Source organism: Bos grunniens, chromosome 1, assembly GCF_055505025.1.
Source record: "Bos grunniens cultivar Pamir isolate PY7600 chromosome 1, Bosgru_T2T1.0, whole genome shotgun sequence".
In the NCBI taxonomy this organism is placed as follows: domain Eukaryota; kingdom Metazoa; phylum Chordata; class Mammalia; order Artiodactyla; family Bovidae; genus Bos; species Bos grunniens.
This window is the reverse complement of record NC_141165.1, coordinates 152,199,523-152,218,070: the sequence shown is the minus strand read 5'-3', so window position 1 is coordinate 152,218,070 and position 18,548 is coordinate 152,199,523. Positions and strand designations below refer to the sequence as shown.

General features: G+C 39.3%; 1 protein-coding gene across 1 annotated transcript; it reads left to right on the top strand.

Annotated features, from left to right (window-relative positions):
- The first annotated feature begins 15,578 nt into the window (after window positions 1-15,578).
- Window positions 15,579-16,358, top strand: LOC147380325 (keratin-associated protein 20-1-like). Its single transcript, XM_086414685.1, has one exon. The coding sequence runs from the start codon at window positions 15,790-15,792 to the stop codon at window positions 15,979-15,981; it is 192 nt and encodes a 63-aa protein (XP_086270811.1). The 5' UTR covers window positions 15,579-15,789; the 3' UTR covers window positions 15,982-16,358.
- The last annotated feature ends 2,190 nt before the right edge of the window (window positions 16,359-18,548 follow it).

Sequence of the window (18,548 nt, the reverse complement as noted above, 5' to 3'; positions counted from 1 at the left end):
ATGGAACCCACTCCAGTATTCTTGCCTGGGAAATCCCATGGACAGAGGAGCCTGGTGGGCTACAATCCATAGGGCCACAAAGAGTTGGACACAAGTAAAACAATTGAGTATGCATGCATGCGTACTAAAATACACTTTTCAATATAAATATTTTAATCCATATACCTCAATAATGCATGTGTTACATTATGACACACACAGGTGTTGTACACACACCCAAGTTATATACATATTTAGTTTTTACTAGAAAATATATTTGAGATATCTCATGATTAAGAAATGTTGATGCACATAAAAGTTAATACCATATAACCACATAAAACTATACAATATATTAGCCTAAAAATATTGTTGTTTTCAATATTTGTCAGTCACTCTGTCATGTTGTCAGTGTTGTCAGTCACAAATTCATGTCTGAGTCTTTGCAACTGCATGGACTGCAGCACATCAGGCTTTCCTATGTTCCTCTATCTTCAAGAGTCTGCTCAAGTTCATGTCCAATGATTCGATGACGCTGTAGTTTTCTTCTCCCTTTGCCCTGAATTATTCTCAGCATCAGGGTCTTTTCCAAAGAGTTGGATAAAAACATTATTTGCAATCAATGTCAATTGTGTCAAAATACTAAAACAAAGCAAAAGCAGTATTTATCTAGATGTTTGGTTTCTCTGCAAAAGCTAAGGTAAAGAACATGTTGAAGATTAAATGATATGATCTCATTGAGGCCTGGAGTTTCTATGAATCTGTGCTTCACATCTGCAGAGGAATGACACTTTTATTTCAAAGCAGGATTAAATAATATATATGGTCCTCAAGTTATGCAAACTCATGAAGCTTGGTTACAGACAGTACATTTTTTTTTTTTTTTAATTACTGAAAATATATGATATACCATCAGGAATTTAAGAGGCAGCAGTAAAGGAATTCCAGCATTAATGGGTGTGAGTGCCTCTCCTCTAAATAAACACAATGTTAATGATGTTTTCATGGAAATTAGCTGCTAAAATGCAAGGCACAATGGCTTTTGTTTGCCACACCTACTACACGGGAGTATAAAAGGCCTCAAGGGAGCCGGGCAGTTCATATTCTGCAAGCAAAGGCTTTCTTCTCTTCTACATCTTAACACTTGACAAGATGAGCTGCTACTACAGCAAGTACTATGGTGGCCTGGGCTATGGCCTTGGTGGTCTGGGCTGCAGCTACGGCTGTGGCTATGGCTTCCTCCGAGGCCTGGGCTGCGGCTACGGTGCTGGCTATGGTGGCTATGGATATGGCTGCTACCGCCCGTGTTACTATGGAAGATACTGGCCCTGTAGCTTCTACTGAGAAACCCTGCACTCAACCTTCCACGTGACTGAGACCCATCGGCCAATTTTCCTCTTCTAGATTCTGCTGTCTGGACACTTCACCCATTGGTGCTTCTCTCTGATGAAATTATGATGAGCCAATCCCAGGTCACTTTGATAGATCTTCAGATTTCAGCTTAGCAGGACTGATGGGATAAAAATCATCTGAACTTGCCATTCTCATTTGGACCAGAGTGGAAGGGTGGATGGATTTACAGTTTGGGTAACAGTTCTCCTTTTGGACATATATTTTGGCAGAGCTCTCACTCTGAATTGTCCATGTGAGATCTGTGGAAATGTATTTTCATTAAACTTGCTTTGTCTGGTATTTAAACGTGTCCTCGTTGTCTGGCCTTCATAAATAGGATGTCCATATATACATCGAGCACGAATTTACCCATCTGTGTGTTGGCAGTGTGTATGTGTGTTTGCTTACTGTGAAAGCTCTGGTGGTGGTGCTGTGCCTGCAATTCTGTGTGACCACGAAGGTAGAGGGTCTGTCCAGCAATTCTCTTCACATTTTGTTAAAAGTATATCAGCACAGCTGCTGCTGCTGCTCTTCACCAGCCTCGTATCTTCACAGTGGGACCATTATGCAATGTTACCACATCTTTCCCAGGATGGTACTCAACACCCTGCTGTCTTTGACTGTTTCCATGCAGGACCCAACTCTGTTGTATGGTTGGAATCTGTGTTCTTAATGGATTTCTTCTACTGAGGCTGTTGTTTTTGGCTTCATTTAAGTAGTTAGAAGCATGTGTGCTCAGTGGTGTCTGACTCTTCGTGACCCCATGGACTATAGCCTGCCAGGCTTCTCTATCTGTGGCATTTTCCAGGCAAAAATACTGGAGTAAGTTGCCATTTCCTACTCTCACAACCCAGGGATTGAAACCACATCTCTTGGGGCTTCTGCATTGGTGGGTGGATTCTTTACCACTGGGCCACCTGGGAAGCCCCTAACCAATAACTGAAGAAGTGCAAACAACCTTCAGAATCACATAGCAATTGGTAAGCTAAGTTATCACCCTTGCTGTCAGGTACCCATTGCTCTAAACTGTTATTGGATACATGACTCAGCAAGTTCTTATATGGAGAGCCCAAAGAGACACCCATCATACTGTAGAATTTTGCCCCTTAAAATGTCTTAGCTGGGGTTTACTCCCTTGATAATCAGACAAATGTGTTCTTGTTTAGTTGCTAAGTTGTGTCCGACTGTGCGATGATCCCATGGACTGCAGTGCTCCAGGCTTCCCTGCCCTTCACTATCTCCTTGAGTTTGCTCAAACTCATGTCTATTGAGTCCATGATGCCATCCACCCACCTCATCCTCTGTTGCCCCCTCTTCTCCTATTACACTATGTAATCTGGTTTGTAGAGCCAGAGTTCTACTATATGGTGTATGTGTGTGTATTAAGCATCATTTCTGCTCCTAGACTTCCAGAACTGCCTGACTTGTTCTTGGCTGTTGACTTTACCTATTCTTTGTGTCTCCAGATTGTGCCTTCACCTTTTATTTAACCTGCTTCAATGATAAGAAAATGCAAAAATGGGGATTGAATGAAACTCTATTATCACTCTGAAGCAGTTTCCTTTTCAGTTGTCAGAAAGAAAGTTCTTTTAAGATATTTTTGAATGAATGACATCTCTTGAAAGACTACTGCATTCAGTCTATAACCACAACATAAATAAACCTACTTGTATATTAATTCATGATAGTAGCATCCTTAGCTTTGGATTCTATAAACCAAACGAACCAAAGACAGGGAACAGGAGATCCAGAGAAAATTAGGAAAACCCTGAAAATGCTACCTTTAATTTCTTTCAAGAACATGGGTTAGTCATGACATAAATCAGTATCTCTGCTTAAGAAAAACTGTTGATAATGCCTGCCTTCAGCTACCAACTCATAAAACAGTAGGAACAGGCACTGGTGACAAATATTAGACATAAGACACAGCACATCACATACAGTACAAGTTGAAGGGGCCACCAAAATTTGTATCAACTGTATAAAATAATTATACATTTGTCTACAATTAAAAACATTTTTAGAAGAGCTAGCCTTGGACATCTAAGAAAAAAATCTGCTAATTGTGTCAACAAGAGCGTTCACCTTAAAAGGTTTTACTATACACTTGGTGATGCCATACTGGCAACTCCCAAGACAGATGTAATCATGCATTTATTCAATTATCCACTCAAGAGTCATCATCATCACTATGTGCTCAATCTGTGCTAAGTACCAGAGGCAGAAAGACATAAAGTAGGTTCCTGGGATCTTTATGAGTTTACAGGTCAGGTGGAAATTCTGATAATAAATGTATAATTACAATTCTATGTTAAGTTTTAAGAAAGATTTATATATTTGGGAGTGATTGGATCCCATAGGTGGGGCATTTAATCAAGCTGTGTTGTCAGTAAAAGTACCCCCAAAATGATATTGCCTGATATTAGGATTTAGGAAATAAACAAGAAGAGATGATTTAGACTGTGTTGGGGCATAGCATTTGTGTTAGCCTAATTACTTTTGACAGCTTGTTTCCCCATAACCAATATCTAGATGAAGGTTTCTCCAGTAGACATGTACTTATTCAACATTTCCGGTAGACATTCATTTAGGAACTAGAAATTGGAAGGTGGAGTTAGATCATCTGGGAAGTTCTTCCAATGTCAGAGGTGATAACTATCATCAAAAATAATGGTATATGTTATCTAGGAAAGGCTACAAGTGGGAATATGAAATGGAAGAGAGAAAACTTAGCAGAATCAGTGACCTGGTTTGTACCATTAAATGTCTAAAGAAGATTAAAATTCTAGAACCAATTGTATCAGAAAGGTGTTATTTTGATGGTCATAGATTTTAATGAGAAATATACTGCTTTAGGCTTTCACTGGATTCTCCTTAATTGAAATATTACTTTAAGGATATTTTTATTTAGTAAAAGATGTATTCTCTTCAGCTCACTTTCTTGTGTGTTTTCTTCATTAATATTGACCACAGCTATTTGAATTACATTGTCATTTTGATTGTAGTTTCAAAATAAACTTCAGCATAATAACCAATGCCACATAAGTTACATAACCAGAACTAAATTGTTTAACTTTGGTTTACTGATGCATAAAGAGAAGAAAACTTCCTTTGGATAAGGAACAGTGTTCTTTTTGAAATTTGACAGATGGAATGTGGCATTAAGGAAGTACTGAAGTTCAGTCATTCAGTCGTGTCCAACTCTTTGCAACCCCATGGACTGCAGCATGCCAGTCTGTCATTCCCTTCTCCTCCTGCCCTCAATCTTTCCCAACATCAGGGTCTTTTCAAATAAGTCAGGTCTTCGCATCAGGTGACCAAAGTATGGGAAACAGCTTCAGCATCAGTCCTCTCAGTGAACATTCAGTACTGATTTCCTTTATGATGGACTGGTTGGATGTCCTTGCAGTCCAAGGGACTCTCTAGAGTCTTCTCCAACACCACAGTTTAAAAACATTAATTCTTTGGCGCTCAGTTTTCTTTATAGTCCATCTCTCACATCCATACATGACTCCTGGAAAAACCATAGGTTGGACTAGATGGACCTTTGTCTGCAAAGTAATGGCTCTGCTTCTCAATATGCTGTCTAGGTTGACATAGCTTTTCTTCTGAGGAGCAAGCATCTTTTAATTTCATGGCTGCAGTCACCATGTGCAGTGATTTTGGAGCCCCCCAAAATAAAGTCTCTCACTGTTTTCATTGTTTCCCCATCTATTTGCCATGACTTGATGGGGCCAGATGTCATGATCTTCATTGTTTGAATGTTGAGTGTTAAGCCAGCTTTTTCACTCTACTCTTTCACTTTCATCAAGTGGCTCTTTAGTTCTTCTTCACTTTCTGACCTAAGGGTTAGTGTTAGGGTAGCTGAGATATAAATGAAAGGAATTATTTCAGTGAGCCCAGACTCTTGCATCTTCCCATACATAGAAATGTGCTAGAATCCTTAATTTGGGATATCCAGTTTTCTTTAATTAACAATAATTTTTTGAAATTCAAAGTACATACATTTTGTGACAGAACTTCTGTATAACCTGGATCTTCCCCTCTCCTTGGAGCAGTTCTCTCAGGGCTGCTTGAGATACTGCCTTCCAGGCTTAAGTCCTAAAAATTTCTGCCTATTAAAACATACTTTCAGAATAATGGGCTGAGTAAATATGTTTACTGGAGCACAGTAAATATAAAGTTTAGTCCCAGGTATATGTTGATAAAAGTAATTTCATTATTTAATTGATTCTGCTTACCTCACAGAGGACAGAGAGAAGTCCATAGAATCTGATATTTTTATCCCTCTTCAAAATCTAGCTCTTCTGCTTACAGGCTCAGTTAGATGGTTTGGTTCAGTCAGTACACTGAGAACAAATCGATTCCTCAGGGGCCAATGAACATTAATTTCAAGTGGATCATCTATACAACATAAAGCCAACTCATTAAGATAGGAAAAGAAATAATTCTTGCAGGAAATGTAATAAATGAGTGTGCTTGATTTGAGAATCCTCTTCCTAGTTAGCCTACATGGAAATCTAAATTATAATCTGATCATTTTATTAATTTACAAAGATAAATTACTGTTGCAAGGAAATGGATATACCCTTAGCCCATTTCATCTCCCCATCATTTCTATTTTATATGGGGAATGAAATCATAATGAGAAGCCAATTTGTTAATTGACCCTGAGATATAGCTGTCTCCATGGCCAAAGGACTTTAACCCAATATAATCAGCTTACTCTTTTCTTGTAAGGAATGGTAAGACTGAACATAATCAAAAGATTGTGTTCTGGGTCAAGAATCAGAGCATAGGGAGTTACATAAACTAAAAGTTTAATAATGTAAGACTAAGATAACTAAATAAATTCATTATACAGTGTATTTAATAATCCCAATGTTACTGGAATTATGTGAAGCTGCATATTAATATCTCCTTTGACTTGAAGAATACTTGTATCCCTCACTGTAACTATGACATACTGGAGATCCTCAATAAAGCTTTGATCAGATCAGATCAGATCAGTCGCTCAGTCGTGTCCGACTCTTTGCGACCCCATGAATCTCAGCATGCCAGGCCTCCCTGTCCATCAGTAATAATTCTAGTTCTTCCTGGTGGTTCATTGGTAAAGAATTTGCCTGCCAATACAGGAGATGCAGGTTTGATCCCTGGGTCAAGAAGATAACCTGGAGAAGGAAATGGAAACCCACTCCAATATTCTTGCCTGGAAAACTCCATGGACAGAGGAGCTTGGGGGGCTACAGTCCACAGGGCTGCAAAAGAGTCAGACACAACTTAGCAACCAAATAAGAACAGCAAAGTGTACTTCAGTCATGACTGACTCTTTGTGATCCTGTGGACTGCAGCTCACCAGGCTCCTCTGTTAATGAAATTTTCTAGGCAAGAACACTGGAGTGGGCTGCTTTTTCCTTTTCCAGGGGATCTTCCTAACCTGGGGGTTGAACCCGTGTCTCTTAGGTCTGCTCCATGGCAGGCAGGTTCTTTACCACTAGCGCCATCTGGCAAGCTCCATTTTAGATATTAGTATGCTAAAATATGGGTTTCCCAGGTGGCTCAATGGTAAAGACTCTGCCTGCAATGCAGAAGCCACAGGACATGAGGGTTCGTTCTCTGGGTTGGGAAGATCCCCTTGAAGAGAGCATGGAACCCACTCCAGTATTCTTGCCTGGGAAATCCCATGGACAGAGGAGCCTGGTGGGCTACAATCCATAGGGCCACAAAGAGTTGGACACAAGTAAAGCAATTGAGTATGCATGCATGCGTACTAAAATACACTTTTCAATATAAATATTTTATTCTATATACCTCAAATAATGCATGTGTTACATTATGACACACACAGGTGTTGTACACACACCCAAGTTATATACATACTTAGTTTTTTAGAAAATATGTTTGAGATATCTCATGATTAAGAAATGTTGATGCACATATAACTTAATACCATATAACCACATGAAACTATACAATATATTAGCCTAAAAATATTGTTGTTTTCAATATTTGTCAGTCACTATGTCGTGTTGTCAGTCACAAATTCATGTCTGAGTCTTTGCAACTGCATGGACTGCAGCATGTCAGGCTTTCCTGTCCTCCTCTATCTTCCAGAGTCTGCTCAAGTTCATGTCCATTGATTCGATGACACTGTCGTTTTCTTCTCCCTTTGCCCTCAATCTTTCTTAGCATCAGGGTCTTTTCCGAAGAGTTGGATAAAAACATTATTTGCAATCAAATATCAATATCAATTGTGTCAAAACACTAAAACAAAGCAAAAGCAGTATTTATCTAGATGTTTGGTTTCTCTGCAAAAGCTAAGGTAAAGAAAATGTTGAAGATTAAATGATATGATCTCATTGAGGCCTGGAGTTTCTATGAATCTGTGCTTTACATCTACAGAGGAATGACACTCTTATTTCAAAGCAGGATTAAATAATATATATGGCCCTCAAGTTATACAAACTCATGAAGCTTGGTTACAGATGGTAATTTTTTTTTTTTTTATTACTGAATGTATATGATATACAGTCAGGAATTTAAGAGGCAGCAGTAAAGGAATTCCAGCATTAATGGGTGTGAGTGGCTCTCCTCTAAATAAGCACAATGTTAATGATGTTTTCATGGAAATTAGCTGCTAAAATGCAAGGCACAATGGCTTTTGTTTGCCACACCTACTACACGGGTGTATAAAAGGCCTCAAGGGCGCAGGGCAGTTCATATTCTGCAAGCAAAGGCTTTCTTCTCTTCTACATCTTAACACTTGACAAGATGAGCTGCTACTACAGCAAGTACTATGGTGGCCTGGGCTATGGCCTTGGTGGTCTGGGCTGCAGCTACGGCTGTGGCTATGGCTTCCTCCGAGGTCTGGGCTGCGGCTACGGTGCTGGCTATGGTGGCTATGGATATGGCTGCTACCGCCCGTGTTACTATGGAAGATACTGGCCCTGTAGCTTCTACTGAGAAACCCTGCACTCAACCTTCCACGTGACTGAGACCCATCGGCCAATTTTCCTCCTCTAGATTCTGCTGTCTGGACACTTCACCCATTGGTGCTTCTCTCTGATGAAATTATGATGAGCCAATCCCAGGTCACTTTGATAGATCTTCAGATTTCAGCTTAGCAGGACTGATGGGATAAAAATCATCTGAACTTGCCATTCTCATTTGGACCAGGGTGGAGGGGTGGATGGATTTACAGTTTGGGTAACAGTTCTCCTTTTGGACATATATTTTGGCAGAGCTCACTCTGAATTGTCCATGTGAGATCCGTGGAAATGTATTTTCATTAAACTTGCTTTGTCTGGTATTTAAACGTGTCCTGGTTGTCTGTCCCTTACACATAGGATGTCCATATATACGGGCATTGAGCACGAATTTATCCGTCTGTCTGTTGGCAGTGTGTATGTGTGTGTGTCATTGTGAAAGCTCCGATGGTGGTGCTGTGCCTGCAATTCTGTGTGACCACGAAGGTTAGGGACTGTCCACAATTCTTTTCACATTTTCTTAAAAGTATATCAGCACAGCTGCTGCTGCTGCTCTTCACCAGCCTCATAGCTTCACATGGGATCATTATGCAATGTTACCACATCTTTGCCAGGATGGTACTCAATGCCCTGCTGTCTTTGACTGTTTCCAAGCAGCACCCACCTCTGTTGTATGGTTGGAATCTGTGTTCTTAACGGATTTCTTCTACTGAGGCTGTTGTTTTTGGCTTCATTTAAGTAGTTAGAAGCATGTGTGCTCAGTGGTGTCTGACTCTTCGTGACCTCATGGACTGTAGCCTGCCAGGCTTCTCTATCTGTGGCATTTTCCAGGCAAAAATACTGGAGTGAGTAGTCATTTCCTACTCTCGACCTGGAGATTGAAACCACATCTCTTGGGGCTTCTTCATTGGTAGGTGGATTCTCTACCACTGGGGCACCTGCGAAACCCCTAACCAATAACTGAAGAAGTGCAAACAACCTTCAGAATCACATAGCAATTGGTAAGCTCTCACCCTTGCTGTCAGGTACCCATTGCTCTAAACTGTTATTGGATACATGACTCAGCAAGTTCTTATATGGAGTGCCCAAAGAGACACCCGTCATACTGTTGAATTTTGCCCCTTAAAATGTCTTAGCTGGGGTTTACTCCCTTGATAATCAGACAAATGTGTTCTTGTTTAGTTGCTAAGTTGTGTCCGACTGTGCGATGATCCCATGGACTGCAGTGCTCCAGGCTTCCCTGCCCTTCACTATCTCCTTGAGTTTGCTCAAACTCATGTCTATTGAGTCCATGATGCCATCACCCACTTCATCCTCTGTTGCCCCCTGTCCACCTATTACACTTATTTGATCTGGTTTTTAGAGCCAGAATTCCACTGTGTGGTGTATGTATGTTTATTAAGCATCATTTCTGCTCCTAGACTTCCAGAACTGCCTGATTTGTTCTTGGCTGTTGAGTTTACCTATTCCTTGTGTCTTCAGATTGGGCCTTCACCTTTTATTGAACCTGCTTCAATGATAAGAAAACTGCAAAAATGGAGATTGGATGGAACTCTATTATCACTGTGAAGCAGTTTCCATTTCAGTTGTCAGAAAGAAAGTTCTTTTAAGATATTTTTGAATGAATGACATCTCTTGAAAGATAACTGCATTCAATCTATAACCACAACATAAATAAACCTACTTCTATATTAATTTATGACAGTAGCATCCTTAGCTTTGGATTCTGTAAGCCAAACCAATCAAAGACAGGGAACAGGAGATCCAGAGAAAATTAGGAAAACCCTGAAAATGCTACATTTAATTTCTTTCAAGAACATGGGTTGGTCATGACATAAATCAGTATCTCTGCTTAAGAAAAACTGTTGATAATTCCTGCCCTCAGCTGCCGACTCATAAAACAGTAGGAACAGGCACTGGTGACAAATATTAGACATAAGACACAGCATATCACATACAGTACAAGTTGAAGGGGCCACCAAATTTCTATGAACTGTATAAAATAATTACATATTAGTCTACAATTAAAAACATTTTTAGAAGAGCTAGACTTGAACATCTAAGAAAAAAGTCTGCTTATTGTATCAACAAGAGTATTCACCTTAAAATGTTTACTATACACTTGGTGATGCCATATTGGCAACTCCCAAGACAGATGTAATCATGCATTTATTCAGTTATCCACTCAAGAGACATCATCATCACTATGTGCTCAATCTGTACTAAGTACCAGAGGCAGAAAGACATAAAGTAGGTTCCTGGGATCTTTATGAATTTACAGGTCAGGTGGAAATTCTGATAATAAATATATAATTACAATTCTCTGTGTTAAGTTTTAAGAAAGATTTATATATTTGGGAGTGATTGGATCCCATAGGTGGGGCATTTAATCAAGCTGTGTTGTCAGTAAAAGTACCCCCAAAATGATATTGCCTGATATTAGGATTTAGGAAATAAACAAGGAAAGAGGATTTAGACTGTGTTGGCGCATAGCATTTGTGTTAGCCTAATTACTTTTGACAGCTTGTTTCCCCATAACCAATATCTAGATGAAGGTTTCTCCAGTAGACATGTACTTATTCAACATTTCCAGTAGACATTCATTTAGGAACTAGAAATTGGAAGGTGGAGTTAGATCATCTGGGAAGTTCTTCCAATGTCAGAGGTGATAACTATCATCAAAAATAATGGTATATGTTATCTAGGAATGGCTACAAGAGGGAATATGAAATGGAAGAGAGAAAACTTAGCAGAATCAGTGACCTGGTTTGTACCATTAAATGTCTAAAGAAGATTAAAATTCTAGAACCAATTGTATCAGAAAGGTGTTATTTTGATGGTCATAGATTTTAATCAGAAATATACTGCTTTAGGATTTCACTGGATTCCCTTAATTGAAATATTACTTTAAGGATATTTTTATTTAGTAAAGGATGTTGTATTCTCTTCAATTCACTTTTTTGTGTGTTTTCTTCATAAATATTGACAACAGCTTTTTGAATTACATTGTCATTTTGATCGTAGTTTTCAAAATAAACTTTAGCATAATAACCAATACCACATGAAGTGATATAACCAGAACTAAACTGTTTAACTTTGGTTTACTGATACCTGCAGAGAAGAAAACTTCCTTTGGATAAGAAACTGTTCTTTTTGAAATTAGACAGATGGAATGTGGCATTAAGGAAGTACTGAAGTTCAGTCACTCAGTCGTGTCCTACTCTTTGCAACCCCATGGACTGCAGCATGCCAGATTTCCAGTCCATCACCAACTCCTGCAGCTTCCTCAAACTCATGTCCATCGAGTCGGTGATGCCATCCAACCATTTCCTCCTCTGTCATCCCCTTCTCCTCCTGCCCTCAATCTTTCCCAACATCAGGGTCTTTTCAAATGAGTCAGTTCTTTTCATCAGGTGGCCAAAGTATTGGAGTTTCAGCATCAGCATCAGTCCTTCCAATGAACATTCAGCACTGATTTCCTTTATGATGGACTGGTTAGATCTTGCAGTCCAAGGGACTCTCAAGAGTCTTCTCCAACACCACAGTTTAAAAGCATCAATTCTTTGGTGCTCAGTTTTCTTTATACTACAACTCTCACATCCATACATGACTCCTGGAAAAACCATAGGCTGGGCTAGATGGACCTTTGTCTGCAAAGTAATGGCTCTGCTTTTCAATATGCTGTCTAGGTTGACATAGCATTTCTTCTGAGGAGCAAGCATCTTTTAATTTCATGGCTGCAGTCACCATCTGCATTGATTTTGGAGGCCCCAAAATTAAGTCTCTCACTGTTTTCATTCACTTTCATCAAAAGGCTCTTTAGTTCTTCATTTTCTGATCTAAGAGTTAGTTTTAGGATAGCTGAGATATAAATGAAAGGAATTGTCAGTAAGCCCAGACTCTTGCATCTTCCCATACATAAAAATGTGCATAGATTCCTTAATTGGGATATCTGGTTTTCTTTAATTAACAATAATTTTTTGAAGTTCAAACTACATACTTTTTGTGACAAAACTTCTGTATAACCTGGATCTTCCCCTCTCCTTGGAGCAGTTCTCTCAGGGCTGCTTGAGATACTGCCTTCCAGGCTTCAGTCCTAAAAATTTCTACCTATTGAAATACACTTTCAAAATAATGGGCTGAGTAAATATTTTTACTGGAGCACAGGAAATATAAAATTTAGTCCCAGGAATATGTTGATAAAAGTAATTTCATTATTTAATTGATTCTGCTTACCTCACAGAGGACAGAGAGAAGTCCATGAAATCATCCACGGAATAAAGTCAAATCACCGGAAGTCTCCTAGAAAAACATTAATTGCTCTGATATTTTTATCCCTCTCCAAAATCTAGCTCTTCTACTTACAGGCTCAGTTAGATGGTTTGGTTCAGTCAGTACACTGAGAACAAATCCATTCCTCAAGGGCCAATGAACATTAAGTTCAAGTGGATCATCTATACAACATAAAGCCAACTCATTAAGATAGGAAAAGAAATAATTCTTGCAGGAAATGTAATAATTGTGTATGCTTGATTTGAGAATTCTCTTCCTAGTTAGCCTACATGGAAATCTAAATTATAATTTGATCATTTTATTAATTTACAAAGACAAATTATGGTTGCAGGGAAATGGACATACCCCTAGCCCATTTCATCTCCTCATCATTTCTATTTTATATGGGGAATGAAATCATAATGAGAAGCCAATTGTTTAATTTCCCCTGAGATATCACTGTATTCATGGCCAAAGGACTTAAACCCAATATAATCAGCTTACTCTTTTCTTCTAAGGAATGATAAGACTGAACATAATCAAAAGATTGTGTTTTGGGTCAAGTATCAGAACATAGGGAGTTATATAAACTAAATGTTTAATGATGTAAGATTAAGATAACTTAATAAATTCATTATACAGTGTATTTAATCATCCCAATGTTACTAGAATTATGTGAAGCCCCATATTAATATCTCCTTTGACTTGAAGAATACTTGTATCCCTCAGTGTAACTAGGACATACTGGAGAACCTAAATAAAGCTTTGATAGTCCCTGTCAAATCATATCAAAGTGAGCACTTTGACCCTGGTAGGTTAGCTTTATACCGTATGCTTGGGAAACTAGTCAATACTTCTATTACTGATTAGCTGCTGCTGCTAAGTCGCTTCAGTCGTGTCTGATTCTGTGTGACCCCAGAGACAGCAGCCCACCAGGCTCCTCCGTCCCTATAAGACTCCAGCATGAATCTTGTCAAAAAATGAGATGAAGTTCCTTTAATAATCATGGTTTTGGCTTTCAAATGGTTAATTTCTTTAGCTCTTTCTCTAAGTAATTATATAACTACAAAACTTGACTCTTAAATATGTAGAATTACTATTATCATTTTGTCTCTTGGTGAAGGAAAATTGGAAATAGTAAATTTGATGCTTTTTGATAAAGAAATTCTTTAGTATCTCACTAATTTAAAATTTTGACTGTCTCATACTGGGCTACAAGATGTGTAGTCTATGAAGTCATTTAACTAGGTTTTATTAATTTTATGTGCCTTGAGTTGGTTACTGACAGTCTATACATTTCTTGCAACTATATTTAAAATGCTGTGTTCATATACTTTTTTTAGTGACAATAATATTCACAATTTTTAATGGTTTGGTACATTGTAAAATGTATGCATAACCTACAGAATTTTGTGATATTATCTAAGGTATTATCACTTTATTGTTCCAAACATAGGACTTGTCTCATCAGTAATAATTCTAGTTCTTCCTGGTGGTTCATTGGTAAAGAATCTACCTGCCAATACAGGAGCTGCAGGTTTGATCCTTGGGTCAAGAAGATATCCTGGAGAAGGAAATGGAAACCCACTCCAATATTCTTGCCTGGAAAATTCCATGGACAGAGGAGCTTGGGGGGCTACAGTCCACAGGGTTGCAAAAGAGTCTGACACAACTTAGCAACCAAACAACAACAGCAAAGTGAACTTCAGTCATGACCAACTCTTTGTGACCCTGTGGACTGCAGCTCACCAGGCTCCTCTGTTAATGGCATTTTCTGCACAAGAACACTGGACTGGGCTGCTTTTTCCTTTTCCAAAGGATCTTCCTAACCTGGGGATTGAACCCGTGTCTCTCCATGGCAGGCGGGTTCTTTACCACCAGCGCCATCTGGCAAGCTCCATTTTAGATATTAGTATGCTAAAATATGGGTTTCCCAGGTGGCTCAATGGTAAAGACTCTGCCTGCAATGCAGAAGCCACAGGACATGAGGGTTCGCTCTCTGGGTTGGGAAGATCCCCTTGAGGAGAGCATGGAACCCACTCCAGTATTCTTGCCTGGGAAATCCCATGGACAGAGGAGCCTGGTGGGCTACAATCCATAGGGCCACAAAGAGTTGGACACAGTTAAAGCAACTGAGTATGCATGCATGTGTACTAAAATACACTTTTCAATATAAATATTTTATTCTATATACCTCAAATAATGCATGTGTTACATTATGATACACACAGGTGTTGTACACACACCCAAGTTAGTTGGGTTTTAACTAGAAAGTTTGAACTAGAAAATATATTTAAGATATCTCAGGATTAAGAAATGTTGATGCATATAAAAGTTAATAACATATAAGCACATAAAAACATACAATAAATTAGCCTAAAAATATTGTTCTTGTTGTCAATATTTGTAATGTTGTCAGCGTTGTCAGTCCCTAAGTCATGCCTGACTTTGCAACTGCATGGACTGCAGCATGTCAGGCTTCCCTGTCCTCCACTATCTTCCAGAGTCTGCTCAAGTTCATGTCCATTGAGTCGATGACGCTGTCGTTTTCTTCTCTCTTTGCCCTCAATCTTTCTCAGCATCAGGGTCTTGTCCAGAGTTGGCAAAAAACACTATTTGCAATTGAATATCATATCAATTCTGTCAAAACATTAAAACAAAGCAAAAGCAGTATTTATCTAGATGTTTGGTTTGTCTGCAAAAGCTAAGGTAAAGAAAATGTTGATGATTAAATGATATGATCTCATTGAGGCCTGGAGTTTCTATGAATCTGTGCTTCACATCTGCAGAGGAATGACACTCTTATTTCAAAGCAGGATTAAATAATATATATGGCCCTCAAGTTATGCAAACTCATGAAGCTTGGTTATGGATGGTAATTTTTTTTTTTTTTTTTGTTACTGAAAGTATATGATATACCGTCAGGAATTTAAGAGGCAGCAGTAAAGGAATTCCAGCATTAATGGGTGTGAGTGCCTCTCCTCTAAATAAACACAATGTTAATGATGTTTTCATGGAAATTAGCTGTTAACATGCAAGGCACAATGGCTTTGTTTGCCACACCTACTACACGGGAGTATAAAAGGCCTCAAGGGCGCAGGGCAGTTCATATTCTGCAAGCAAAGGCTTTCTTCTCTTCTACATCTTAACACTTGACAAGATGAGCTGCTACTACAGCAAGTACTATGGTGGCCTGGGCTATGGCCTTGGTGGTCTGGGCTGCAGCTACGGCTGTGGCTATGGCTTCCTCCGAGGCCTGGGCTGCGGCTACGGTGCTGGCTATGGTGGCTATGGATATGGCTGCTACCGCCCGTGTTACTATGGAAGATACTGGCCCTGTAGCTTCTACTGAGAAACCCTGCACTCAACCTTCCACGTGACTGAGACCCATCGGCCAATTTTCCTCCTCTAGATTCTGCTGTCTGGACACTTCACCCATTGGTGCTTCTCTCTGATGAAATTATGATGAGCCAATCCCAGGTCACTTTGATAGATCTTCAGATTTCAGCTTACCAGGACTGATGGGATAAAAATCATCTGAACTTGCCATTCTAATTTGGACCAGAGTGGAAGGGTGGATGGATTTTGAGTTTGGGTAACAATTCTCCTTTTGGACATATATTTTGGCAGAGCTCTCATTCTGAATTGTCCATGTGAGATCTGTGAAAATGTATTTTCATTAAATTTGCTTTGTCTGGTATTTAAATGTGTCCTGGTTGTCTGTCCCTCACACATAGAATGTCCGTATATATGGGCATTGACAATGGATTTATCCGTCTGTCTGTTGGCAGTATGTATGTGTGTGTGTCATTGTGAAAGCTCCGATGGTGGTGCTGTGCCTGCAATTCTGTGTGACCACGAAGGTAGAGGGTCTGTCCAGCAATTCTTTTCACATTTTGTTAAACGTATATCAGCACAGCTGCTGCTGCTGCTCTTCACCAGCCTTGTATCTTCACAGTGGGACCATTATGCAACGTCATCACATCTTTGCCAGGATGGTACTCAATGCCCTGCTGTCTTTGACTGTTTCCAAGCAGGACCCAACTCTGTTGTATGGTTGATATCTTTGTTCTTAATAGATTTTGTCTACTGAGGCTGTTGTTTTTGGCTTCATTTAAATAGTTAGAAGCATGTGTGCTCAGTGGTGTCTGACTCTTTGTGACCCCGTGGGCTATAGCCTGCCAGACTTCTCTATCTGTGGCATTTTCCAGGCAAAAATACTGGAGTGAGTTGCCATTTCCTACTCTCTTGACCCAGGGATTGAAACCACATCTCTTGGGGCTTCTGCATTGGTGGGTGGATTCTTTACCACTGGGCCACCTGGGAAGCCCCTAACCAATAACTGAAGAAGTGCAAACAACCTTCAGAATCACATAGCAATTGGTAAGCTAAGTTATCACCCTTGCTGTCAGGTACCCATTGCTCTAAACTGTTATTGAATACATAACTCAGCAAATTTTTATATGGAGTGCCCAAAGAGACACCTGTCATACTGTAGAATTTTGCCCCTTAAAATGTCTTAGCTGGGGTTTACTCCCTTGATAATCAGACAAATGTGTTCTTGTTTAGTTGCTAAGTTGTGTCCAACTCTCCCTTGATCCCATGGACTGCAGTGTTCCAGGCTTCCCTGTCCTTCACCATCTCCTTGAGTTGCTCAAACTCATGTCTATTGAGTCCATGATGCCATCCACCCACCTCATCCTCTGTTGCCCCCTGTTCTCCTATTACACTTATGTAATTTGGTTTGTAGAGCCAGAGTTCCACTGTGTGGTGTATTTGTGTGTATTAAGCATCATTTCTGCTCCTAGACTTCTAGAACTGCCTGACTTGTTCTTTGCTGTTGAGTTTACCTATTCTTTGTGTCTCCAGATTGTGCCTTCATCTTTTATTCAACCTGCTTCAGTGATAAGAAAACTGCAAAAATGGAGATTGGATGAAACTCTATCTGAAGCAGTTTCCTTTTCAGTTGTCAGAAAGAAAGTTCTTTTAAGATATTTTTGAATGAATGACATCTCTTGAAAGACAACTGCATTCAATCATAACCACAACATAAATCAACCTACTTGTATATTAATTTATGTGAACTGTATAAAATATTTATACATTTGTCTACAATTCAAAACATTTTTAGAAGAGCTAGACTTGGACATCTAAGAAGAAAGTCTGCTAATTGTGTCAACAAGAGCATTCACCTTAAAAGGTTTTACTATATACTTGGTGATGCCATACTAGCAACTCCCAAGACAGATGTAATCATGCATTTATTCAACTATCCACTCAAGAGTCATCATCATCACTATGTGCTCAATCTGTACTAAGTACCAGAGGCAGAAAGACATAAAGTAGGTTCCTGGGATCTTTATGAATTTACAGGTCAGGTGGAAATTCTGATAATAATTATATAATTAAAATTCTCTGTGTTAAGTTTTAAGAAAGATTTATATATTTGGGAGTGATTGGATCCCACAGGTGGAACATTTAATAAAGTTGTGTTGTCAGTAAAAGTACCCCCAAAATGATATTGCCTCATATTAGTATTAAGGAAATAAACAAGAAGAGAGGATTTAGACTGTGTTGGTGCATAGCATTTGTTGCCGGGGTCCAGCCCCGGTGGATCCAGGGAACTCGAAGCGGGGACGGTGTCGGCGAGAATCAGGAAAGAACTGCTTAATTAAATGTTAATTAAGGATATAAAGAGTAATAGAATAAGGATAGCTCAGGAGGAAAATTCAGTGAAGAAAAGAGGCTGAATAATTCAGCCAGAAGGTGAGAGAAAGAATGACATGGGGAGACCAAGTTTCGGTGAACAAGGCCCGCACTTTATTTTCCAAAGTAGTTTTTATACCTTAAGTTATGCATAGAGGATAATGGGGGAAGGGGTAGAGTCATGCAGCAAGCCAGGCTTTCTTCCTGCAAACT